Here is a 26,157-nt window from a genome sequence, read left to right on the forward strand (position 1 = left end):
TAAAAATAACCAAATCATAGATGTGCTATTAGATCACAGATAACGTATAATTAGGTCTTATTATTTTGCGGGCAGTAGTTATGGTAACTGCAGGCGCAAAAGCCGCCCGGCCCCTCCGTGGTCGTAGGCGGGGCTGCGCACCAACAGCCCCAGGTGGGGCCTCCGCAGGCCCCGGGCACAGCGCGGGGTGCGGGGTAAGGTGAACGCCAGCGCACGCGCAGTACAAACCCCGGCCCCCCGGAAGTCCCGCCTTCGAGGGCGGGTCCTAGCCGGCCGGAGAAACCTGAGGCCGCCGCGCGGCGGCTTTCGCGAGCCCGGGCGCCGGAAGCGGAAATACGTCATAGGGACGGGCGGCGGCGGGTAGTGTCTGGGGCCCCTCCCGCGGACGGTGTTGGCGCCGGACTGGGAGGCCGCACCTGCCGGGGTCGTCGGAGGAGGGCGGCCAGCTCGGGCCAGGGCGGCGGCGGCGGCCGGGGGGCGCAGGAGGAGCCCCGCGCCGGTGAGCCGACACGCGACCGCGTCCCTCCGCGAGCCGTGGCTTCCGGGGGGCGCGGGGCTGGGGGATTGGGGGCCAGAAGTTGCAAGGGCTGGAGTGTCTGGGAGCCCGAGGACCCCTGGGGCCGGGGGTCGCAAGGGCTGGGGAAACCGGGAAGCCCGGAGATACCGGGGCCCGGGGCTGTAAAGGCCGGGGGTACTCAGGCCCGGGGGGGCTGCAAGGACTGGGGTACTGGGGAGTAGAGGAGTTGCAAGGTCCAGGGAACTGCAGGGACTAGGGCCCGGGGGATACTGGGATGGGGGTTCCTGGAAGCCAGGGCCTGCCAGGGTGTGGGGTGGCGGAGGCTGGGGGCACAGCCTTGGCGACCCAGGGTGGCCTCATACTGGGCGGTGCCAGGGAGGCCGGGGTGCAGGAACGGGAGGTAAAGGGGCGGCTATTCCAGGAAACTGGGAGAGGGAGGCCGTAGGTGCCCGGAGGTGCACAGACCTACCCAGGTGAAGTGGGTGGTTGGGGGAGGTAGGGAGGCCGAAGGTGCTGCCTGGGGTATCAGGGCAGCCGAAGGGATGGGGGAAGTGCTGTGGAAACGGGGGTAGCCAGGTGACCAGGGTGGGCAGCCAGGTCTCTGGCTCGGGCTCCCCTCGCGGCCCTTAGCGTCCTGGGGGCAGGGCTGTGGTCTCAGCCGGGCGGGAGCCCCTCGCAAGCACCCTGGACCCGCACAGGTGGCTCCTGCATCCTGCTGGGACCGTCCTGCCCTGGGGCCCCTCCCCTGTCTGTCTTCTGGCAGGAAAAGCCTGTGAGCAGAGCTGGGGGCGGGTTATTTGGGCTTCTGTGGGTCAGGTTCTTCTCAGGAGCTTGGCTTTCTGGAAGTTCCGGCTTCTCAGACCAGGAAGACCTGCCTGCATTAGAGCGGGTGGGGGAGGAACAGCGCCAAGGGGCTGGAGCCCCCGTCGAGGGAAGGCCCTTGTATGTTTAACGTGGATCACCCTGGGTTATTGGTTGTTTTCAGCCCAGACGTCCTTCCTGTTTTTTTTTTCAGGGCCTCCTCCTCAGCCCGTCACAGAAGCCCTTTCCTGCCCTGTCCCTTCCCCAGCGGGGCCTCCACAGCCTCCCGGGAGCTGTGCGGGCTGCCTCGCCTCTCCCCACTGTACCTACCGGGGTAGGAAGCCAGCCCAGCCCTGCTCGTGCTGCAGGGCCAGGGGAGAGCTGCTGCTGGGCACTGGGTGTAGATCTGAGCTGACACAGGCTTGGCCTTAAGCTGTTCTTAAAAGTTTTTGTCAGCCCCGTTTTTCCCCCTTTCCTGTGATTAAGAAGAAAAACAAACTCTCAGGTGATGATGGCTTCTCATGAGGTAGAGAGCAGCTTCTAGCTTCTGTGACGTGGCAGAGAGGCAGCCTCGTTTCCCATCCCTGGCCTCCTCCTGACCCCGACTGTGTGCCTTTGTTGCAGGCCCCACGTGCCGGCTATGGCCGCGGCCACCATAGTCCACGACACGTCTGAGGCGGTGGAGCTGTGCCGGCCCTACGGCCTCTACCTGAAGCCCATCACCAAGATGACCATCAGCGTGGCCCTCCCGCAGCTGAAGCAGCCGGGCAAGTCCATCTCCAACTGGGAGGTGATGGAGCGGCTCAAGGGCATGGTGCACAACCACCAGTTCTCCACGCTGCGCATCTCCAAGAGCACCATGGACTTCATCCGCTTCGAGGGCGAGGTGGAGAACAAGAGCCTCGTCAAGTCCTTCCTGGCCTGCCTGGACGGCAAGACCATCAAGCTGAGCGGCTTCTCCGACATCCTCAAGGTGCGCGCCGCCGAGTTCAAGATCGACTTCCCCACGCGGCACGACTGGGACTCCTTCTTCCGCGACGCCAAGGACATGAACGAGACGCTGCCCGGGGAGCGGCCGGACACCATCCATCTGGAGGGGCTGCCCTGCAAGTGGTTCGCGCTCCGGGAGTCGGGCTCCGAGAAGCCCAGCGAGGAGGTCCTGCTCAAGGTGTTCGAGAAGTTCGGTGAGATCCGGAATGTGGACATCCCCATGCTGGACCCCTACCGTGAGGAGATGACCGGGCGCAACTTCCACACCTTCAGCTTCGGCGGGCACCTGAACTTCGAAGCGTATGTGCAGTACTGCGAGTACGCGGGCTTCATCCAGGCCATGAGCGCCCTGCGGGGCATGAAGCTCCTGTACAAGGGCGAGGACGGCAAGGCGGTGGCCTGCAACATCAAGGTGAGCCCGGGCCCGGCCTGTGTCGGCGTCGCCTCCCCCCCCCCCCCCCACCTCCCAGGCTCTGGCAGCCGCCCACGGCTGCAGTTGCAACAGGCCTGTGCCCAGGATTTCAGGTGCAGAGGTAGAGAATCAGGCCACCCTTTGGCTTTTACAAAATCTGTTTCTTAGGGACACATCAAAGGACCCAAGTATTTTAATATAGTGGGGAAGGTGATGGCCAGGGCCACTTCCATGTGAACTTCAGCTGTGTTCAGGCCAAGAGAACGTCCTTCCGTGAGGGCTCAGTCTGTCTGGCTGGGGTGGGCTCTGATTTGGGGTGGCTTTGCGGTGACAAGGAAGCCAGCCTGGTAGGGGAGCCAGGTTTTTGTGGCAGGACCCGCTTGCAGCTCTGGTTAGTGTAGGGCAGGCAGATGCCCTGTGCGGCAAGGTTGAGGGGGTGGGTCATGGAATGGGGGTGCCCCTGCTTGCAGGAGGGAACGTGTCTTCTGAGAGGGCTGGCTTGCTTCCTTGAAATAAAGGGTGAGGCCAATTAAGCCTGGTGGCGGTTCCTGCTCCCTGGGGAGGCACTGGCACTCCTGCAGGGGTGGCAGGGGAGGGGAGGACGCTCAGTGCCAAGCACCTGAGTGCCGGGGCCTCCGTGGGTCTGCAGGGTGGGTCCCGGCCAGTGGACAGTCCCCAGAATGCCTGTGAGGCGGGTGGGGAGCCTGCTGTGTGTGGGACGGTGCCCAGGTAACGTCTGTTGCTCCGCTTTGCTCTTGAAGGTGTCTTTTGATGCGACCAAACACCTGAGTGATGCCTCAATTAAGAAGCGGCAGCTGGAGAGGCAGAAACTGCAGGAGCTGGAGCAGCAAAGAGAGATGCAGAAGCGGCGGGAGAAGGAGGCCGAGGAGCGGCAGCGTGCAGAGGAGAGGTGCGCCTGTGCGTGCGCGTGTGCGTTTGCACACATCAGTGTCTGCACGTGCATGCATCTGAGGGTGTCTGCATTGGTGTGTGTGTGTGCATATGTCTGTGTGCGTGTCTGCATCTGCCTGTGGCTGTGCACGTGTGTGCGTGTGTGCATCTCTGTGTCTGCGTGTGCTTGTTCTTGTGCATCCACATGTGTCATCTGCGTGCACCCTGCTGGTCCCGGGGAGCCCGCTTTGCATGTGGCGTGTGCAGGGGGCCTGGCCTGCCTTCCTGCCGAGCCTCCCCGTGGGCACTGTCCTTGTGTCCTGCACACACAGCGGGCGTCTGGCCATCCTGCGGGTTGGCACTGAGGCAGAGGCCATGCTGACAGGGAAGCAGAGCGCAGATGGCAACCAGGCTTTATGTGAAAGGGTGGTGCTCGGGCCGCCTTCCGTGGCGGCACAGACCCCAGAGGCTGACCCAGCCGTGGTTTTTTCCTTTATCATAGTCGGTCTTTTGGTGTTGCAAATATGACTTAGGCAACGACACGACCAAAGTTTTAGCAAGTGAGAAACTGCCTGTGTTCCACGTACTGCTGCGGTCGGGGCGTCCTGCTGGCATGTGCCTGTGTCCCACACGCATTTCCGTCCTGCCATCTTGTGAACGTTAGACGTATTGGAGTTAGTGGATTTGCCCCATGCAGTCTCTGTCCTGTGTATGGGTGTAACCATGTCCCCTGCTGGGGGCACTTGTCTGCTTGGCCCAATTCACCACTGCAGTAATGGCCCCATGCAGCTGTGTTGGCAGCTGGTGGCCTGGATCTCCGCTCCATGGGCCGATGCCCGGGCAGTGGTCCCAACCACGCTTGGCCTAGCCCCACATCGCTCCCGGAGTCTGCTTGCTGACTGGGAGAGGACCGGGCAGTAATGTGTGTACAGGTGGATGTAGTTGGGGGAGAGGAGCCCGCAGGAGCGCCAGGACGTGGCAGGTGCTGGGCACAGAGCCGCCCTCTGATGGGGCAGCACATGGGAGGCCCATGTGGACTCGGCAGGGCCCGGGCCCTTGTGGACTTTGGAGGGCTCCAGGTGGGCGAAGGGGGGTGGTGATGACTCCTGAGGGGCTCAGAAGGGGCTGGTGTAGGTTCCAGGGATTCCATACAGGCATGGCAGGAGCTGGAGGACTTCCTGGGGGGCTGTCTGTGGGCTCCGGGGTTCAGGTGGGGTCTGTGAGGACTTGGGGGCAGTGTGTTTGGGCTGGAGGCGTGCTGTGATGACTCGGGGGCCCACGTGGTCTGCAGGTTCAGGAGGAGCCTGTGAGGACTCAGGAGGTCCCCCTTGTGGACTCAGGCCCTGTGTGGACATGGGGGTTCGCCAGTGGGCTTGGGAGGGCCCCTGAGGCTTAATGCCACGTGGAACGTGCCCATGTTGGCAGCTCCCAGCCCACCCAGGACGAGCAGTGGCTGGAGGCTCAGTCTGTGGACCCTGTGCTGTGTGCAGCCCAGCTGGCCCTTGTCTGGGGCCCTGTCCTGCCTTGTGACCCGCAGTCCCAGCGTCAGTCTTGCAGAGGTGTCCCCACAGAACATCGGAGCAGCTCTAGGCTTTGTTCATGGACGCAGGAAAGGTCAAGTGTCCTTGTTCCTTGGGGTAGGAAGACCATGCCTGTGGCCTTTGAGGCCGGGAGGCGTGGGAAGGATGGGCTCCCTGACCTGGGCAGGGGCCCCAGAGTGTTGAGGGGCAGGCCTGTGACAGATGCTGCCTGTGGTGGGAGCCAGGCTGGCCCCAGAGCCCGCTGCCCTTGGTGGCCTGAGTCTGCCTGCAGTGAGCCAGCCCAGCGTCCCCGAGGCTGGAGCGTGAGCCTCGGGCCTTGGGCTGCAGTAGGGAACAGCTTGCACGTGGACTTCATGTCCGCGGGATGGTCAGCTGCTCCTGCGGGTCCTGCTGGGCTGCGGTCCCTTGAGATGTGCATATCTGGAAGCCTGGGGCCTGGACGCCTGCCAGGGGCCTGTTGGTGCGCCGCTTTGTGGCCTGTGGCTCCTTGTGGCTTGGTCAGCCCGGCCCCCTCTGCGTGGTCCTGTTTGGCCTCTGGGGGCGCTGGGTTTCCGAGTCCCTGCTCTGGGCTCCTAGTGCCTCTGCAGGGAGGCCCGGGCTCTCCGCAGCCCGCTGACCCCCTGGGGGCTTTGGGAGTCGTCTCAGCACTGAAGCCTGTCTGGGGGTCCCTGCGCTCTGCCCGGTGTGCCCTGTGGGCCCCTGCCCAGGCTGCAGGGGGAGGTCTTGGGCTGCCCCTGTCACCACGCGGGGTCCCCCGAGACAGGCTTTGCCTCCTGGGCGGGCAGAGCTCTGTGCGACTGGCATCCCATGGCTGTGGGGCACCAGTAGGTGGAACCCGGTTCAGAACCCAGCCTGCTGCCGTCAGCCAGGCTCCTCCAGGGGCTCGGGTTCGGGATACCCCTTGGCGGGCACCCCCGGAAAGATGCAGAAACCCTCACCCTCGCGGACACGCGCTCCTCGGGTTCCAGCGAAGTCTGCTTGGGGATGAGCTAAAGTGCCAGGCGCGGGCAGGCCTGCCGCCCACCCCCCACGTACCGGGCCCCGGCGCCTCGGCCTCACGGCGCCCTGCGCGCGTTTTGTGCAGGAAGCAGAAGGAGCTGGAGGAGCGGGAGCGGGAGCGGAAGCGCGAGGAGAAGCTGCGCCGGAGGGAGCAGAAGCAGCGGGACCGCGCGCAGCGGCGGAGCCAGCGGAAGCTGGAGCGGCTGCAGGCCGAGGAGCAGAAGCAGCTGCACCGGAAGATCCGGCTGGAGGAGCGGAAGCTGGTGCTGTCGCAGCGCAACCTGCAGTCCATCCGGCTCGTGGCGGAGCTGCTGAGCCGGGCCAAGGTACCTGCCGCGCCGCGCGCCCCGGTGGCCCCGCGCGCGCTCTGCCCGGCGGTCCCGTCCGTCCGCCGCCACTTGCTGCCGGAGCCCAGGGCGGGACTGCCTCCCGGCGGGGTGTTGCGCGTCCGCGTCCGGGGCTCTGCGCGCACCTCTCCAGCACGTAGGGGCCGGGTAACTGCGCAGACGTGCCCAGGGCTGCCCTCAGCCTTCCAGGGACCGGGATCGGGGCTGCCAGTCCCGGAGCCACGAGGGCGAGCTCGCCAGGGGGCCCAGGCCCGGGACTCGACTCCCGCCGCAGATGCGTGGCCTGGACAGCCAGCCTTGCTCTGACCCTTGCCAGCCAGCGGCCGCGGCAGCAGGACGAGGGCCGAGCCTGGCGGGTACAGGGGTGGCCCAGGGAAAGCCCGTGCGCCACAGAGCCGGGAGCGCCGCCTCCGCAGCCACAGGCATTGTCGGCCGTGCGGCATGCGCCCCGGTGCTCCTCCCGGAGGCCACTGGCACTCCCGCCAGCCGGGTCGAGGACACGTGGATGGACATGGCCGGAGCTCCTGCTCAGGGGGCCGCGCGCCCCGGCATCTGGCGCGGGGTGACCCCATAACCTGTTGTCTACTTACAGTTGTGATAAGTCCCGGGAAGGAGAATGGCAGGCGTGCTGAGACAGGTGGCCGCTCAGCTCTTGTTCCATGGTGAATATTGAAGACACTAACCCAGGCTAGGCCACCACGTCCTGCGGCGGCCGCGGCAGCGTGTGTCCGCGCCGTAATCTCAGCTCCCTGCCGCTGGTGACTGCTTGGGACCCTCCCGCAGGCCCCGCGGCACCTGGAGGGCCCGGCCCGCCTGGGACGCCCGCCCAGGCCTGGCCTGGCAGCTTTGTGCGGGGGCTCCTCGCTCGCTCTGATGCGTGGCGGCCCCGGGCGTGCAGGGCCGGGCGGGCCGGGTCTGGCCAGGACCTCTGGCCATAGCCCCGGCCGCGGGGCACCGCAGACCCCGGCGCCGCCTCGGAGTGTCTGGTGGGGCGCAGGTGGGGCTCAGATGTGCGCCCCTTTGTCCTGCAGGCGGCCAAGGCCCAGGAGCAGGAGCAGAAGGAGGCGTCGCTGCGCCTGCAGCAGCTGGAGGAGCGGCGGCGGCTGCAGGAGGCGGAGCTGCGGCGCGTGGAGGAGGAGAAGGAACGGGCGCTGGGGCTGCAGCGCAAGGAGAAGGAGCTGCGCGCCCGGCTGCTGAGCATCCTGCTGAGCAAGAGGGCCGACGACCCCCGCACGCACGACGAGCTCGCAGCGGCGCACGCAGGCCTCCTGCAGCCCGTGCTGGACATCCTGCAGACCGTGTCGGCCGGCTGCGTGGGCGCCGCCGTGCTGCCATCTGTCGCGGGCCCGCCGCGCCCCGGGACGCCCGAGGACACGCCGCCCCAGCCGGAGGGCAGCCGCGCACCCAGCGGCGTGAACGGGCGTGTGGCCGAGGAGGCCCCGGGCACGCAGGCGCAGGACCCGCGCCGGGCCGGCTCCCCCGAGAAGCGGTGCCCGGCTGTGCTCGCCTGCATTCCGGACAACCAGCAGCAGCCCGCGGGCCCGCCCGCCACCAGCGAGCAGAGCGCGCCCAGGAAGGACGCGCGTTCCGAGCAAGACAAGTGCAACCGGGAGCCCAGCGGGGGTCGCGGCCGCGCCAGCGGGGAGCGCAGCGCCGATGACAGGCCCCGGGAGGCGAGCCGGCCGCGGGCGGGCAGTGCGGAGCGCGGGCGGCGGGAGCGGCGCGCGCACAGGAAGCGCGCGCACGAGGACGCCAGCCCCCGCCGGCGCAGCGGCAGCCCGGATCGCTCGCGCTCGCGGAGGTCGCGCAGTGGAGACCGGCACGGCCGGAGGGACCGGAGCCGGGGCCGCAGAGGCGGCTCGGGCCGCAAGCGTAGCCGCCAGCGGCGCAGCGAGCGGTCGCGCTCGGGGTCCACCGGCCGCCACCGCAGCACCTGGAACAGGTAATGCCGGCGCGCCCCAGGCCGGGGCCTGCGCAGATCTGGATCCTGCAGGCCCAGCCGCCGGCGCCAGGAACCTGCGCGCTGCCGCCCTCCGGGGGCCGCGGCCGCTAGCTTTACTTTACCCAGAAAACTGTTGACGGAGAGCTTTACTCGCACCGCCCTGTAAGTCAGGAGGCCGCGCAGGCGGTGGCGCATCCAGGCCACCCCGCGCCGCAGCCGAGCATCTGAACGCCGAGGCGCTCCCCTGCCACCAGCCTGGCTGCACGTGCCCACAGCGGCGGGGGAGGCCCTGTTCCTGGCGCTTTGCTCTCCCCGTTCTGGCACCGGTTGGGAAGCAGTTCTGGTCTGGGACGCGGAAGGAACGGAGGGGTCAGGCCCGTTGCGTCCTCAGTGAAGGAGGCCCACATCCCGCCGGGAGCGACCCAAGGCGCTGCCACTGGGCTCAGGGTGCAGGGCTGGACGCCCCCTCACCTTCAGAAACGTTCACTTCTCACGAATTCAAGTAATTGGGTCTAAAAACGGGTGAAAAGCTTTGGTTCCTAGTCAAGGGTAGCGTGTGTGTGGTTTTTTTAAAGAGCTGTTTTGCTAAGTTATTTTTACTTGGAACGTTTCAAAAGGGATTTAAGGCTGCACACTTGTTAAATTTTATAATTAATTGCTTTTCCAAGCAAAGCTCAGAAGTCCTTAAGAGTAGTTGTAACGTTCACGTTAGGAAAGGTGGTGTTCATTCCAGGTTGCATTTTTATGGTGAAATAAAACCCTTTTCCAGTGAACACACTTTCCCATAGTTGTGTGTCTTACAGTTTTGGGGCTGCGTCAGCGATTGGAGCCTGGCTGAGAGGATTTGGAGCGGGTGGAAATGATTCACTTCCCCCAGAACTGCTGCTTCGCACGGCGTGTTTCAGGCTGGGGACCCGAGGAGGAGATGTGGCTCCCCAGAGGCGTCCCATGTGTTCATGGGGCACCCCTCTTAGCAAGGTCACAAGGTTACTAGTCCATCCAAACCTAAAAGGCCAACTTAAAGGGGAATTACTTGTTCTTTCCTGCCTGGGGATGGGGTGGCCATGGTCCGTGGCCCCGCCGGACCCAGGTGTGTGACCTCCTGTCCATCTAGGCTTCCTGACCTGTCGGTGTATGGGGGCCAGTCTGGGGCCTCCCACCCGACTCGCAGCACCACGGGGCCCAGGGCCCACCTCGCTGTGGATGGCTTCTTTCCCGCCCCCAGCTGAGCTGTGGGCCCCTGCGTGTGCTCTGACCCCCGGGGTTAGGAAAGGCCCTCAGTCCTCCTGTGCAGCCACACCAGGGTACCCGCTGCCCAGCCCTGAGCGTCTGAGCTGTTGGCAGCGCACAAGGACCCTGGGACCAGGTGTCACCCGGGGTCCGGGGGTCTGAGGTCAGGTGACCTCAGGTGATGTTGTCTCCGAGGTCAGAGGATCTCTGAGGTCGGGGTCTGTGCCGTCAGGGAGTCTCTAGCTCGGGCACAGCCCGAGTGTGCCTGAGCTGGAGACGTGTGGTGGACACGTGTCCCGTGATGGACACATGTCCCGGGACCGAGGGGGTCAGCGTGATGGCAAGTGGGCAGCTGGGATCTGTGCCCAGGGGAGCAAAGGGGTACGCAGACCACACAGCTCAGACTCCACAGCCAGGGGGCTTCTGGCCGGGGGTGGAGATGGGGCAGGTGGATCCCCATGCTGGGGTAGCGCCCAGCGGGGAGGAGGGGTGCATGGCCTTGTGGGTCGTTGGCTGTGGGGTCCCGGAAAGCTGAGGACGCCACCCTGACCTACGGCACAGAGTCTGGTGGACGGAGTCAGGGTCATGCCCTGAGGTTCTCTGGTGTCCCTGGGCGTCATTCGCCGAGCTTCCCCGTGCATACCCTCAGCTCTGCCCTCTGCTGCCCGGCCCAGCTGCGGGTGGCTGTGTCTGCGGAAGCCTGAGTGTAACGCTTTTCTCCTGGGGTCTACAGGCTTTGCCTGTGTGACAGCCACCAGGGTGTGCCCATCAGGGCTGTCACGCCTTCCTGGAGGACTAGTGCCTGCCTGTTTCTTCCCTGTGTGCACAGCCTCTTCCTCCAGGCAGCCCTTCCTGGGCCGGCGTGCAGCCCATCTGCACCTAAGGATGTCACTCCCATCAGCCCACAACAGACAGCTACCGGCTGCATCCTGGTGTGGGGGGGCCATGGGCTGAGTGTGTCCCAGAATCCACGTGTGGATCGTGACCCCCCCAACGGGGTGGGGTCAGGATGGGCCCTCTCAGATGTGGTGAGGTTACGGGGTGCAACTCTCACGATGGATGAGGGCCCTTACAGGGAGACCCCCACAGAGCCCCAGTCCCTTGTCCACATGAGGACACAGTGAGGAGATGCCGTCCCTGAGCAGGAGGCCTCACCACACACCCACCTGCTGGCGCCTTGACCTGGGCCTCCTGGCCCCAGAGCCATGAGAGATCCAAGTGTGTTCTGCATAAGCCCCCAGCTTGTACAAGTTGCCCCCAGCCCGTGGGACTTGCCCCCAGCCTGTGGGATTCTCTCATGAGCCGGGTATCACAGGGTCACTCAGTCTAGTCCATCTGGAGCTGATGGCAGCACTGTTCTCCCCACCCTATTCTCTGCTCTCCTGCCCGGGCTGCACCCTCTCTCCCCTGCCTGCTGAGGCACCCCTGGGCTCTCTGCCTCTTCAGGCCCCCAAGTTTTATCCCCAAACAGCAGCAGGATGAAGCTGCTCAGTGTGGCAGAGACTGCACCCCTGTAGGCACAGCCTGGCTCGCAGCCTCTCTCCAGCCCCAGGGCCTTGGCACCTACCACCCATCCCCTGGGGCTGCTCTTCCCTGGGTCACCGCATGCTCTCCCGGCAGAGAGGTGTGGAGGTCTCCCTGACACAGTCAGAAACAACAGCACCCCTCCCCCAGTGCAGCCCCAGCCTCCTCCACAAGCACTGGGTCACCGTCATGACCGTCGTTCCCTCTCATGTCTACATGTGGCTTCTTATCTGCCTGTGGCTCTTCCTCTTGGTTAAAATTTAACTCCCGGGAAAGGGGAACCCTCCTGCACTGCTGGTGGGAATGTAAACTAGTTCAACCATTGTGGAAAGCAGTATGGAGGTTCCTCAGAATGCTCAAAATAGAAATACCATTTGACCCAGGAATTCCACTTCTAGGAATTTACCCTAAGAATGCAGCACTCCAGTTTGAAAAAGACAGATGCACCCCTATGTTTATCGCAGCACTGTTTACAATAGCCAAGATATGGAAGCAACCTAAGTGTCCATCAGTAGATGAATGGATAAAGAAGATGTGGTACATACACACAATGGAATATTACTCAGCCATAAGAAGAAAACAAATCCTACCATTCGCAACAACATGGATGGAGCTAGAGGGTATTATGCTCAGTGAAATAAGCCAAGCGGAGAAGGACAAGTACCAAATGATTTCACTCATATGTGGAGCATAAGAACAAAGGAAAACTGAAGGAACAAAACAGCAGCAGAATCACAGAACCGAAGAATGGACCTACAGTTACCAAAGGGAAAGGGACTGGGGAGGATGGGTGGGAAGGGAGGGAGAAGGGCGGGAAAAAAGAAAGAGGGCCTTACTATTAGCATGTATAGTGCGTGGGGGACACAGGGAGGGCTGTGCAACACAGAGAAGACAAGTAGTGATTTTACAGCATCTTACTACGCAGATGGACAGTGACTGTGAAGGGGTATGTGGGGGGGACTTGGTGAAGGGGAGAGCCTAGTAAACATAATGTTCTTTCTGTAATTGTAGATTAATCATACCAAAAAAAAAAAAATTTAACTCCCAGGCAGAGGGTTCTGGCCCCTGCTGGGACCCTCCTGGCCCACGACTGGCAGGCTCAGTGAGGAAAGTCCATATGTGTTTTCCAATGAGGAAAAAGAAGAAAAGCACATTCTTCAGCCAAAAACATCAGCCTTTCTGCAGTTTTAATGTGTGTTAGCAACAAATCAGTTTGAAAATAGAATGTGTGAAACTGATGTTAGAATTGTTTCTAACACACGGCCACTGGAATGGCCCTACAAACCCTATTCATAATAGGAAAGAGGTGCAGGCGAGGGCGTGCAGAGATGGGACCCCTGGGCACTGGTGGTGGGAATGTAAAGTGGTGCAGCCGCTGTGGAAAATCGGCTGGCAGTTCTTGAGGAAGTTAAACAGAATTACCCTGTGGCCTAGCTTTTTCACCCCTACGTTTATACCCACAAGAGTTGAGAATGTGTTCAGATGAAAATGTGTGCACAGACGTTGACAGCAGCATCGTTCACAATGGCCATAAACGGGGAACCGGTGTCACGGATGCACATGTGGTCCATGCACACAAGGGAACATTACTCAGCCCTGAAGAGGAGGGCAGCCCTGAAAGGCACACAGCATTGATGGACCTGAGCTTGCAGTGCTCAGGTAGAGACGCATACACACAGGGACACATGGTGGGGGGGTCCATTTATAGGAAACGCCCAGAACAGGCAGATCCACAGAGAGAACAAGGATTCGTAGCTGTCGGCAGCTGGGAGAGCTGGGGAGGCCTTCTTGTGGGGTGGACTGTTCTGGAACCAGAGAGAGGGGAATGATTGTGCAACCTTGTGATTGTGCTAAAAGGCCCTGAATTGTTCACTCTAAAATGGGTAAAATGGGAAGTTCACCCTGAGAACAACCTCAGTGTGTAGTGTTCTGGCTTTTTCAGTAATTTCTCTTTTCTTGGTTTCTGGAGGTGACTCACTCCAATTCCCTGTCCGCCTCGGTCTTTGATAAGCCTTGCCTGGTTCAGGGGGCTACCATGTGGAGCCCCGAGGCTGCTCTGGGGAGAAGTCGGAGGACACGCCTCCCCTCCCGCCATCTGGGACCCCCATGGCCAGTGTGCATGGCTGTCCAGCTCGGTGGGGTGGGAGGGTGGGGGGCGGCTGCCTCATCTCTGCTTGGCGTGTTCTGCTCACCTCAAGATCTTTACTTTTTCCCACCTGCAAAGAACCAATTCCTGATGCATCTGGCCTTCCTAGGCTGTGGGCATTTTCCAGGGGACACTGTATGACCCCATGCGCCAGCCCCATCAGAAACGTTCACATGTAAGGCAAATGGGCGAAGGTGCGTTTTGGAATTGAGGCAGGCAGTCCAGCAACACTGTTTACGTTGCTCCACTTCCACCAGCCCTGGGGTTCTGCTCACTTGAGCCTCAGCCCCATTGTGTTTAACAGCCCATCTCCCTGATGCAGGGCACCCGGGCCTGCCAGGGTGGATCTTGGAGGTATCAGACTGACCCAGCTCACCCCAACTGTTCCTAAACCTTTTCCCAGGACATGTGCTGGTCCCACGTGCACGGTGGGGAAGGCACTCACCCCGGAGGGCGTTGTTCTGTGGGAACCACGGTTTTCCTCATCTGGGATCCCCTACTTTTGCGTCCTGCGGGCATGCAGCACCGCGACCCTTGGAGACTTTGCCCATGCGCTCATGCCAGTGGCTGAGAATTTACCAATGTGAATGCAACCAAAGTGCCCTCACCTCCTGTGTACTCAGAAGCCGAGGAAAAACTGGGATCTCCCTGTTCGCCTCCCACACGTGTGAGCTGTAACCCACATGCCCTAAAGCCCACCTGCTTCAAGCATACCATCTGGTGTGTTTTAGGATATTGAGAGCTAGGCCACCATCGCCACGGTCGGGCTCAAGAACGTTTGGCCTCCCCCAGGAGAAAGCCATGAGGTAGGTTCGCCTTTTAAAAACTCCGGTCAGCGTGCATTGGTGTCCCCGTTCAGCCCCGCCGACTGGGTTCTTCTGTGTCTGGCCTCTGCCTTCTTCTGGCACAAAGCCGACCATAGAGGGCCTGGCTGGCCAGGGAGATGCTGTTCCTGAAAGCAGGTCCACTCGGTGGTGCTCGCTCGCCCAACATCTAAATTCCTTGTTTTTTTTTTTAACTTGTTTTCAAGAAAGACTGTTTCTGAAAGCAGAGCCCTGGTGCCTGCCTGGAATGGCATCCATGAGGCCCCCATCTCCACCCTCCACCTGACTCCTGAAGTCGTCGGCTCGAGCAAGACCCCGGTGATCCGACAGCCCTGTAGATCAGCGTCTGAGAGGGGCTACCTGCAGCCCCACCAGGCAAATGCCATCGACGGCCGGTCACCGTGTCCTGGACAGCGCCGAGGTGGCTGCCGTCCCGCAGAGACGAAATCAAATTAAACTGAATTCTAAGATGATTTAAAAAGGGTAAATGAAGTGAAAAAAATAAATGAATTAAAAATAAAATGAAAAAATACTTTAAAAATAAAAATAAATGTAAAAGGAGAACGCAGTAATAAAATACATCGCATGAAATCAGATCCGGGGCAAGGCCCTCCTGAAGCCGGGTGACACTACGTGAACTTTGGCCCTGCACATGCTCTTGGGGAACCACTCCTGTCTCAGAGCCCCCCTCCTCGGGGCTCCAGCCACCAGCCCTGCAGAAACACATTTCTTCCTTTCGTGAGCTGTGTGAATAACCGACTTGCACCCCTAGGGACCTTCCTGCCCTGGTTGGCCACCTGTGTCCCAGTGGGTTGGCCCAAGCAGAGGCTGGATAGCATTTGCTGGTATGGAAAGCACAGAAGGGCATCATTTCAGACAGTGTTTAAAGATCCTAAGTCACGAATATCTGGCAAACTGTCCCCCTCTGCGGTGGGCTGAATGGTGCCCCCCCAAAAGACATGTCGAGGTCCTGACCCCAGATGGGGTGAAATGAAGAATATCTGAGCTGAGGTCTTTCTAGATGAGGGTGGCCCTCCACCCAATGACAGGTGTCCTCATAAGAAATAAGAGGAGAGACACAGGCACAGAGGAGAAGCCACATGGAGATGAAGGCAGAGACAGGAGGGATGTGGCCACACTCCCAAGGCTGCCTGGAGCCCCCAGAGGCTGGCAGAGGCAGGAAGGAGCCTCCCCTGGGGGCCTGTGGAGGGAGCACAGCCCTGTCCTGCCTGGACCTCAGACGGCTGCTCTCCAGGGCTGGGAGAGGCCGGTTGCTGTGGTTTTAAGGCCCCTGACTTGGGGTCATTTGTTACGCTGCCCCAGGAAGTTAACGCACACATGCCCTTCTCTCCCCGTTTGAAGGGGCGCAGAGATGGCTCCATCCATGGAGGGGGTCACCAGCGCTGGTGATGGTGAGCCTACTGGCTTTGGATCAGCTCAGCAGCTGACAAAGTAACGGTGACAGCTAGGGGTCTCAGGCATTTTTAGGGCTGTGTGCCATCAGGGACAGATGGACTGAGCAGAACACCAGAAAGCGCCCATAAGCTTTGTCACCCCATTAATTAGGCCAATGGGATTTTCTGGAGTGATCTGTCTCTGGCTCACCACTGGCCTCCTGCAAGGACCTTCTGGTAGTGGCCTTGAGCAGCTAGCCGTCCCCCGCTTGCTAACAGACCCACACTCCGTGAAGCTAGGAGATCGGGGGGCCCTCCAAGCCAGCCTGTTGTGAAGAAACAAAAGTTCCCCGGAAGAAGAGGCCCACCAGCTCCTGACCGAATATTCAAAACGGCTTCACGGTCTCCCAGGTAGGAGGCTGGCGAGAACAGTACATCGGACATGCTTGGATGGCACAGGACGGAGTCCAGGAATGGGGACAGGCTTGGTCACCTGGGGCACGGGGCCAACTGACACCCAGCATCTCAGAACAATGTTTTCAAAGCTTACGATAAAACATTCATTACAAAGCAGACAAAGTTTATGCAAAGATAAGAATTAAAGCCGTGAAAACATTTTCTGGTAGAGCAATAACCTACTAACACACTAAGAGCCAGGTGGTGCATTTATATTAGGAGCAAAGTCGATGCCCTATTCCACATTTTAAAGATACACCAGGGTGCAAACATTTGCTCAAACCTCTAGTCTCAGTCTTGGGGGGTGTATAGCCAGAAGTAGAATTTCTGGTTCCTGTGGTCATTCTGTTTGATGTTTTGAAGCACGTCCATCCCGTTTTCCGCTAGCAGGATAGGTTCTCGGAAAGCGCATTCCAAGCTCCTGCTGCTAGTGCTGCGTGCGTGCGCTTCTCTCTTGGACGTGCTTTTTGCTGCCTGTGAGTTGGGGGTGTTCGACCTGCTCCCCAAGGCCCCGGAGCCGCCTGGCTCAGCGGCGATGGCTGCACGTCTGGCCACTGGCTCCCACGGGACGGAGCTTCTGTTGGACGCCTGTGCATCCCTGAAGCTGCACCAAGAAGAAATGCGGAGAGGAGAAGGTAGGTGTTGTTTGGCATTTTACAGGAGGCGTTTGAAGTTTGCACTCAGATGCCTTTTCTGCAAAGGGCCAGAGAGTCAGTGTTTGCAGAATGTGGGCCATGTGGTCTTAGCAGCAGCTGCTCTGGGGGCCTTGGAGCTCGGAGACCTGATGTAAATGAGTGTGCATGGCTGGGTTCCTATAAAACTTCATTTACAGAGACAAGCGGTGGGCCGGAGTTGGCACCTGGGCTGCAGCATGCTGACCCCGGTTCTAGGGATTTTCACGTGCTGCTGTGCACACAGACGCCGTGAACCAGTCCCCATTGGGAAAACAGGCAGGGGAGTCATTTTCCCATTAAGCCAAATTTGTCCGACGGAAGGGCTGCCGTTCGTTTTGAGATTATACTGCGATGTGGGTGTTGAAGTGGCTTTTCTCCTACGAAGTAGGGTGATGTTAGCTTTTCTTTTCTCTGAAATGTCCTTACTTTGTGAAATTTAAATTGTGAGTGCTGTGATGATGGGTCAGGGTGTATTTAGAATTTTGTAGCCCTGGGGATTGGCAAAGTCCAGAAACAGTGCACGAAGAGGGGAAGTGTGTGCCCGGCATGACAGGGGCAGGTGTGCCACATCCGGGCAGAGGCTTCCGGAGCCAGCAGCCGGCTCACCGTCACTGACCCTGATGTTTCTCCTTGGCGGCTCCCCCTCTGGGTCTGGAGCCTTTGGTTCTTGTTGATGCCCAGCCCGGGTGAGGGGACACGTAGGTGTCCAGGCCGGGAGGCCCTGGGATGCTCAGCTTGGAGGCAGATGACTGGAGAGGATCCGGTTGGTTCTGTGAGCTCTGCCTCTGGGGCCCCAAGGAGTGGCCCTGATTGTTCAGAGGTGACAGGAGGCCTTCTTCTTCTGAGCAGGGCAAGCCATGCGCCTGTCCTAGGAGGGACGGCCCACTCCAGGCACAGGACTGCAGTGGGATCCCCTGTGGGACAATGGGAGCTGTGGGCGCTGGTCCCGAGTGGGGAGGAGGGACATAGGCTTGGCGACTGGGGTGGCCATTTGGAGACATGGCTCGGACCTGCCGAGGGGCATCCTTGGTCAGGATGAGGCCCCCCAGGTGGGGATGGGGGGTTGAAGGCTCCCAGCCAGGGCACCTGGTGTTGGGGGTCACGATGAATTACCCCAGGTGGGGGTGGAGGGGTGGGAGCCCCAGCCAGGACACCCGCTGTTTGGGGTCAGGACAAGGCCCCCAGGTGGGTGTGGAGAGAACCCCCAGCCAGGGCAGTTGCTGTTGGGGGTCTGCCCAGAAGGTCCCTCTCTGCTCACTCAGGATAAGCCCCCAGCTGTGGGGAGTTCCTCGCTGGTCAGAACCACGTTTCCATGGTGCTGGTGGCAGCGTCCACGCGGCACAGATAAGCAGTCTGACGGCTCCTTTTCTGTTGTTTTCATCTGCTTTCAGGTTTGTATCCCAACACCGAGCTGTCCAGCACCTACCCGGCCAGGGCCAGCCCCACCTGCCAGTGCGACGTGCTTCTGTCCACGGCGGGGACCACCTACGGGTGCTGGAGGCACCTCATGGGCTGTGGGCTGTGCGGGTCAGCAGGCTCCCTGGGCTGCCTTCCAGGCTTCTGAGCACCCGGAGGGCCAGTTTTCCCACAGAACCAGACCCGACACGGCTACGCTTGGGCCCCCAGGTCCTGTTCTCCTTCCCCAGATGAATTCGCTCAGTGTACATGTATCCTGATAGGAAGTCCTGCGGGTCAGTGGTCTCCAGGGTACCAGGGGGTGGCAAAATGGCCTCCAGTTGGGAACCAATGCTCTACACTGTCCTTCTTAGTTATTTCAGCCCAGCCACACTGTGAGCCGACAGTACGTCCACCGGGAAACACGGGGGCCAGTTTAATTTGAAAGGATACGATCGATACGACATGTATTCATGTTTATAAGCATCATTTGACTTCATATTTATATTCCAAGATCCCATAGATGTGAGACACAGCCCGGGGCTGCCTGCTGGATCTCTGCCCAAGGGTGCAAGTCACAGAAGGCCCCCCGGATCTCTCGGGGCCTTGCTGGACCCTCAGGCTGGTCCTAGTGGCTTCAGAGCCTCACCCCAGGGGCAGAGAGATGGTACTGTCGGTGCAATGGAGAGGGTCGTCCTCCTACAGGCTCTGCCCTGGGCTTCCGCACAGGTTCCCATGCCGTCTGCACGTAACATCCGCACCCCTCGGACCGCAATGTGCTGATCTTTGAGATACTTCCACGGATGAATCTGTGTGTGCATAGAGCAAACACAGAAAGAATCGATAGTTTAAAAAACCAGAGTTTGTGGTTCTACTCATGTCAATCCTCCCTCTGGGTGATGATGTGCAAACCCACCATTTGAGTACAAGATGAGGTGCAGTTTGCAATCCGGCCGGTTGCCCGGGTAATAGGTCAGGTGGTTGCTCTTCTTTGCACACATGCACAGAGATCTGGGGGTGCCTGGAGTTCTGCCATGAAAGTCCCGAGGTGGTGAGGAATCAGGGGCTATTTTCAGTTTCCATCTGGCTGTGGGCTGGTGTAGGAAGAGAATGGGGAGGGATGCGGTGTTCCTGGGGCTGCTCGGCGCTCCCAGCCCTCCCTTCCAGTGGAAATGGGCTTCCAGAGGAAGACGATGCCTTCCAGCCATGCTCCACGGCTCCCGCAGCTGGGCGCACGTTGGCGGCTGACCGAAGGATACAGCTCTTGGCTCGGCAGGGGGTGACCTGTGTGATGGTTTCTGACGACCTCTCTGGGTTTTCATAGTTTTGACAAGCATACTTTCACACACCAGGTTGGAGGGTGAGTGGCTCAGTACAAAGTGCATGTGAGACCTGCAGGAGGCCTGGAGCGTCCACGGGAGATGTGTGCTCACCGCCTCTGACCCATCACTGTTCCGTGTCATCTGTGACCTTGGGGGTGAGCAGGTGCCCCTAGACTTTGCTGCTGGGCTTCCAAGAGTATTAATCCTTGTTTCAATAGTGCCCTGTAAGCAAGTGAAGGCAGAAAATGGAAATCCCACGTGGGGCGGTGGAGAAGGGCTTCCTTCCGCATCCTGAAGGCTGAAGCCCTCCCAGCACCTCCCCATATGCAGCCAACTAGCAAAGGCGCAGAGGAGGGAGTGGGTGGGTGGAGCCGTGGTTCTCCAGGTCCCTGGGGCACCTGCCGAGACTCAGTTATTGGGTCCCCACCCTCTGAGGTTCGGACCCAGGGCATCTGGGTGGAATGGAGCCTGCGTTTCTGACAAGCACACAGGGATGGTGGTGGCATCTGCAGGTGTCCTTGGGGCACAGTTACCCTGAAGTTCCCTTTAGCTTTGTGACATGCCCATGCCAGCTGGGGTCTGGGTCTTTGCTCCATCACCCCTGCCCAGCCACCTCCAGGGGCCTCCTGCTTTCTGGGTGGACAGCTGGTGAACAGCACCCTGTCCAGGCTCCCTGCCTTCCCCTTCCCTGGACATTGTGGTCCTGTTCATGAGCAAGTGTTTTCAGACATTGTGGAATCCAGGTCCCAGTGCTGGGGCATTGGTGTGTCTAGACCCCTTCCTACGAGGGTGGAATCATGCATTATTTATATAGTCAAGTGCTCAGAAGTGGTTCAGTAGTAAGTGATTCTTGCTGCCTGTCCGATTCATGCTCAGTTTGTAGAGGGACCGTTAAGCTCTTCACTTTATAATTGTTTGTTGAGCTCTGGCAAGAGCCTTGGGTCCTAATCCCATCAGTGTTACATGTGGGTCTTATCCTGCAAGATCCAGGAAGCTGTTTCAGATAAATACCCAAACCAACGTTCCTACACACCGTAACTGCCCCACAGGGCCTGCAAATTCTCTGCACACTTTTGTTGAGACGTGTCCATGAGTGTGGGTTAAGGGTCTGTGCTCCGGGGTCACTCCCTAAAACAGTGATCTTCACTCGCCTCCCAGACTGGCTTGTCAGCCTTGGCTGGCTTTCCCTTTGTTAGAGCTTCTTTCTTCTCTTTTTGCTTGCATTTTAATGTTTGAAGGAGCAAAATATGCATGTAATTCAAAAGCTAAAAGCCGCCTGAAAAGGCCTATGAGGAAGAGTCTAGCTTTGTATCCTGACCCCTTGATTTGCTTCCTCTCTGGGTCTTGTAGGTGAGCTGTTTCATCCTGGGTGTTGGGTTTGTGCTTCCAGTGCTGACTTTGTAAGAACAGCAAACGTTGGAAATTCATCCCATGCTCTTGGGTAGGAAGAATTAATATTGTCAAAATGGCTATCTACCTAAAGCAATCTACAGATTCAAAATACAGAAAGCATTCTTCAATGAACTGGAGCAAATAGTTCTAAAATTCATATGGAATGACAAAAGACCCCAAATAGCCAGAGCAATCCTGAGAAGGAAGAATAAAGCAGGGGGAATGAATTATGCTCCCTGACTTCAAGCTCTACTACAAAGCCACAGTAATCAAGACAATTTGGTAGTGGCATAAGAACAGAGCCACAGACCAGTGGAACAGACTAGAGAGCTCAGATATAAACCCAAGTATATGTGGTCAATTAATATATGATAAAGGAGCCATGGATATACATTGGGGAAATGACAGCCTCCTCAACAGCTGATGTTGGCAAAACTGGACAGCTACATGTAAGAGAATGAAACTGGATCACTATCTAACCCCATACACAAAAGTAAACTCGAAATGGATCAAAGACCTGAATGTAAGTCATGAAACCATTAAACTCTTAGAAGAAAACAAAGGCAAAAATCTCATGAATATAAACATGAGGAACTTTTTCATGAACATGTCTCCCTGGGCAAGGGAAACAAAAGCAAAAATGAACAAGTGGGACTATATCAAGCTGAAAAGCTTCTGTACAGCAAAGGACACCATCAGTGGAACAAAAAGACATCCTACAGTATGGGAGAATATATTCATAGATGACAGATCTGTTAAGGGGTTGACATCCAAAATATATAAAGAGCTCACATGCTTCAACAAACAAAAAGCAAATAATCCAATTAAAAAATGGGCAGAGGAGCTGAACAGACACTTCCGCAAAGAAGAAATTCAGATGGCCAACAGGCACATGAAAAGATGCTCCACATCGCTAGTCATCAGAGAAATGCAAATTAAAACCACAATGAGGTATCACCTCACACCAGTAAGGATGGCCACCATCCAAAAGACAGACGACAACAAATGCTGGTGAGGATGTGGAGAAAGGGGAACCCTCCTACACTGCTGGTGGGAGTGTAAATTAGTTCAACCATTGTGGAAAGCAGCATGGAGGTTCCTCAAAAAACTAAAAATTAAAATACCATTTGATCCAGGAATTCCACTCCTAGGAATTTACCCTAAGAATGCAGCAGCCCAGTTTGAAAAAGACAGATGCACCCCTATGTTTATCACAGCACTATTTACAATAGCCAAGAAATGGAAGCAACCTAAGTGTCCATCAGTAGATGAATGGATAAAGAAGAGGTGGTACATATGCACAATGGAATATTATTCAGCCATAAGAAGAAAACAAATCCTACCATCTGCAACAACATGGATGGAGCTGGAGGCTGTTATGCTCAGTGAAATAAGCCAGGCGGAGAAAGACAAGTATCAGATGATTTCACTCATTTGTGGAGTATAAGAACAAAGCAAAACTGAAGGAACAAAACAGCAGCAGAATCACAGAACCCAAGAATGGACTAATATTTACCGAAGGGAAAGAGACTAGAGAGGGTGGGTAGGAAGGGAGGGAGAAGGGGAATAAGGGGCATTATGATTAGCACTCATAATGTAGGGGGGCACAGGGAAGGCAGTATAGCACAGAGAAGACAAGTAGTGACTCTATAGCATCTTACTACACTGATGGACAGTGACTGTAATGGGGTATGTGGGGGGGACTTGATAATGGGGGGAATCTAGTAACCATAATGTTGCTCATGGGATTGTATATTAATGATACCAAAATTTAAAAAAAGGAAAAAAAAAGAAAACAACAACAAAAATATTAGGCTAAGTAAAAGAAGCCTGACAGAGAAGACCACATGTTGTACAATTTCATTTATATGAAATGTCAAGGAAATGCAAATCTACAGAGATAGTGTGTTAGTGGTCACCTTGAGCTGGAGATTGAGTGCAAATGGGCATGAGTTTTCTTTTTGTGGTTATGAAATGATTCAAAACAGTATTGTGGTGATAGTTGCATAACCATGTGGATAAATTATAATCATGGAAATGTATGCTTAAAATGGGTGAATTTTATAGTATGTGAATTATATGCAATAAAACTTAAACCATTATAAAAAACAGCAAACGTGTATACATCTGTGGGTATGTGTATGCATGCACATATCTGCCTGTTTATATTTGTGTATATGCATACATCTGTATATACGGATGTGTATATATATATGTCTGTGTATATGTGTATATATATATATGCATACACCTATGTGTATATGTACATGTGTATATACATGTGTGTATATATGTATATGTTCTGTGTCTGTGTATATACACATGCATAATGCATGTGCATGCATTCACCCCCCACACATATGTGTGCAAATGTGTGCATGCACATGCATGTGTAAACATGCACAATGTATTCGCACACATGGGTGTGCATTGTGTGTGTTTATGTGCAATATATGTGCATAATGTATATGCATGTATGCGTGTCTATATGGATTATATGTACATATGTATGCACACCTGTATGTTCTGTGTGTATATGTGTATATTTGCAACATGCATGTGCACATATGTGTAACACACGTGTGTCACATACATGGACATGCCAGCATGTGTGCATGTATACATGTGTACACATATATGGATAAATTTTGGTACAGCAATGTCACATGCTCTACTTGTCACCTTGCACATGGCTTTTTTCGTGGACAAGCAGCCAAGAGAACCCCCCAGATCTGCATGTAAGGAGCCTCCTTGCCGCTCCTGTGCCCCCCATGCTCTGCCCACGGCCATCCCCACATTCACACCACCAGCCCCCTATTGATGGAAACTCTATTAGAGTCACTGTATCATTGCAAATCACTACCAATAATACAGGATCTTGTTTGAGACAATTTTTTTAAAGGCATATTTCATTGTGTTTTGTTAGAGGATCGAGTGCCCAGTAAAATGGGTTGAGATTTATATGAAAATCATCTTCATATTTGGTCAGGATGCTTGCATTTGAGATTTCAGAGAAAATGGAATGTTAAATAATTTTGAGGATTTGTTTCCAAACAAGGGAGGAAGAAATAAGAGAAACCACAAAGTTCCACATCTGCTTTTCAAATTGTGAACGTTGGGTGTTCAGCTGTACATTATTCTGCCCAAACAGGAAACTCCCCAGCAGGCCTGCCAAGGCCTCACATCCTCCCTTCCATGCTGACTTTCGAAGGGTTGGGGCATCTTGCTTGCCTGTACTGAGAATGCTGATAAGACTTCCTTTAACTTGCATCCCATCAGCGCATAAAGCAGTTGGCCCATGGAACGTCTGCCACCTGCTCTCTTCCTGGCCGCGCCGGCAGCTGCTTTATGCTTTATGCATCCGTGTTTCTGCAAATTCCCGCTACACTAAACAGTACATGAAGGTTCACACCTGAGACTACATAGTGGTCAAGAACACCATGTAGGCAAGTGGTCCAGTGAGAGACGATTCCCCCAGACCCTGACCCCATGTCCACACCTCCACACTCCCCGGACATTAGGTCTTTGTGGGGAAAATGAATTTTTCCTGTTTGAAATCTGGGAATGATGGTCACATGGCTCTTAGCCGACACCCCCGGGGCTTGTGAAGCCGTGTCCAGCCCATCTCAACGTGGGAGTGGCTCATACTCCCCTGAAGGTGAAGGCAGCATGGCTGGCCAGCCCTGTGCGTGCAGGGCCACTGCCTCCTCCATCCCTGGTTAGGCCCTGAATGGCCAGCATGGTGGCGTGGGGGCGCTTTGCACAATGCCCCTGGTCACCGGGTAGAGCTGGCCGGCCCCCAAGGCCACCTTCCTGGAAGGGACAAGGGTGTTCGGTTTGTGTCTATCCTGCAGATAAGGATGGAAGGTGCCTGGGTGGAGGGAGAGGTGTGGCCAGGGTTCTGTAAGGGACCGGAGTAGGGGCGCAGGTCCTCAGGCCCGGCCATCCGTCCTCACGTCTGCCTGCCTCGCCCCATCCCAGGCGGTGACGTCCTTGTAATCGGAAGCCTCCTGGACGTGGAAGTGTGGGGACCCCCCACCACACAGCTGTACTAGCTCAACATGCTGGTGCACATGGGGGGCCGGGAGAGGACGTTCGCCCAGTTCCCCTCCTTCCTGGCATCCGCTGGCTTCTGGAACCCCCAGAGCAGGGGCCCCCTGGGCATCTATGGGGCCATCCTGGCCAGGAAGTTAGCCCCCCGTGGCTGCAGCTCCCACCCAGGTGCGAAGAGGTGGTCATGCTGATGCTTCTTGGTTTGGGCGCCCAGCCGGTGGCTCGGGGTGTTTGCTGACCGTTACCCCCTGCCTGTCACCTGGTGGACTTTGTCCTGTATAACATGCATGCAACCCGTGACATCGATGTGCATCATGCGTAGGGCCCGCCAGGCTGCTTAAAGCCAAATCCTTCCTGGGCGCAGCCTCGGCCAGGGAGGGGAGGCGGCAGGTTGACATGCACCAGGGTCACTCAGCCTCCCACGCTTGTCTTAGATGCAGCCACTGCATGTGCCGGGGTGGACGTTTGTTTTCGCGGCCACAGCATGGCAGGTAGACCTGTACATAAATGCAGAAGCCACGGGAGGGGACTGGGTGGTCTCTAAAGCCTGGTCCGTCCTCAGTCCCCATGATGCTCGGAACCCATCCACACTGCTGTTCTTGCTGGGCTGAGCTTGGGTCCTGCAGACACTGGCCGTGTCAGTCATCTCATCTTGTGGGGACGCACGGGCATGTGGGGCTCCTGGCACGCAGGGTGGAGGTCAGGGATGTCACTCAGCGCCCTGCAGTGCCCAAGCCGCGCACCCCAGAGAAAGGTGGGTGGAAATTCTGCTTTACCAAAACATGTCATTAATAGTAAGACCATTCCCCAGATACCTAACATCCTCCCCAGTAAACCGAAAGGTGAATGTGGCAAATTGTACGTTATGTAGGATTTTCGGTAATTAAGACAAATCCACCACAAGTGCCAGCAGGTTCCCCTCGGCACAGAGGCGGTGCCACACAGGCGGTGTGCGGGCTCTGCAGGATGGGCAGGCGGTCACTGTGGGAGACCAATGGGAACGGGGGACAGATGGCCCTCATGTCCCGGCCGGCCAGAGTGAGCGCTGGCTGCACGCACAGGGCACCTCCGCCCTCCCCCGTGAGCCGCAGGTGGAGTTCCTGCTTCTCAATCCAGGGCAGCAGGAGGGTGGAAGGGTGGCACGTGGGCCAGTGCGCCCATGTGGCCTCAGACTTCCCCCAGCACGGTGTGAGGTGGGTGCCAGGTGGGCACACCTGCAAATGGGAGCAGAGCAAGAGGGGTGGGCCAGTGCATGCCAAGCAAAGTCCCCCAGGGAGCTGGCTCAGGGCCCCAAGGACAGGGCACCT

The 26,157-nt window shown here is 57.6% G+C and overlaps 2 protein-coding genes across 2 annotated transcripts; both read left to right on the forward strand.

Moving 5' to 3' along the window:
• Positions 1-340: 340 nt before the first annotated feature.
• On the forward strand, positions 341-9,213 carry LOC130678892 (A-kinase anchor protein 17A-like). Its single transcript, XM_057495421.1, has 5 exons — positions 341-499; positions 1,943-2,720; positions 3,482-3,630; positions 6,237-6,477; positions 7,530-9,213. The coding sequence occupies exons 2-5, from the start codon at positions 1,959-1,961 to the stop codon at positions 8,442-8,444; spliced, it is 2,067 nt and encodes a 688-aa protein (XP_057351404.1). The 5' UTR covers positions 341-499; positions 1,943-1,958; the 3' UTR covers positions 8,445-9,213.
• Positions 9,214-15,536: 6,323 nt separating this feature from the next.
• On the forward strand, positions 15,537-25,346 carry LOC118935977 (acetylserotonin O-methyltransferase). Its single transcript, XM_057495974.1, is given in 7 exon segments — positions 15,537-15,616; positions 16,405-16,800; positions 18,080-18,215; positions 19,482-19,561; positions 22,151-22,226; positions 24,652-24,664; positions 24,779-25,346. Coding segments are annotated over 7 exon segments (1,044 nt in total). The 3' UTR covers positions 25,042-25,346.
• Positions 25,347-26,157: the final 811 nt, after the last annotated feature.

The sequence above is a fragment of the Manis pentadactyla genome, chromosome X (genome assembly GCF_030020395.1).
Source record: "Manis pentadactyla isolate mManPen7 chromosome X, mManPen7.hap1, whole genome shotgun sequence".
Taxonomy (NCBI): Eukaryota; Metazoa; Chordata; class Mammalia; order Pholidota; family Manidae; genus Manis; species Manis pentadactyla.

Coding starts and splice junctions, on each gene's coding strand:
- LOC130678892 (XM_057495421.1), top strand. CDS start 1,959: ATGGCCGCGGCCACCATAGTCCACGACACGTCTGAGGCGGTGGAGCTG. Junction 2,721..3,481: donor CGGTGGCCTGCAACATCAAG/GTGAGCCCGGGC, acceptor TTGCTCTTGAAG/GTGTCTTTTGATGCGACCAA. Junction 6,478..7,529: donor AGCTGCTGAGCCGGGCCAAG/GTACCTGCCGCG, acceptor TTTGTCCTGCAG/GCGGCCAAGGCCCAGGAGCA.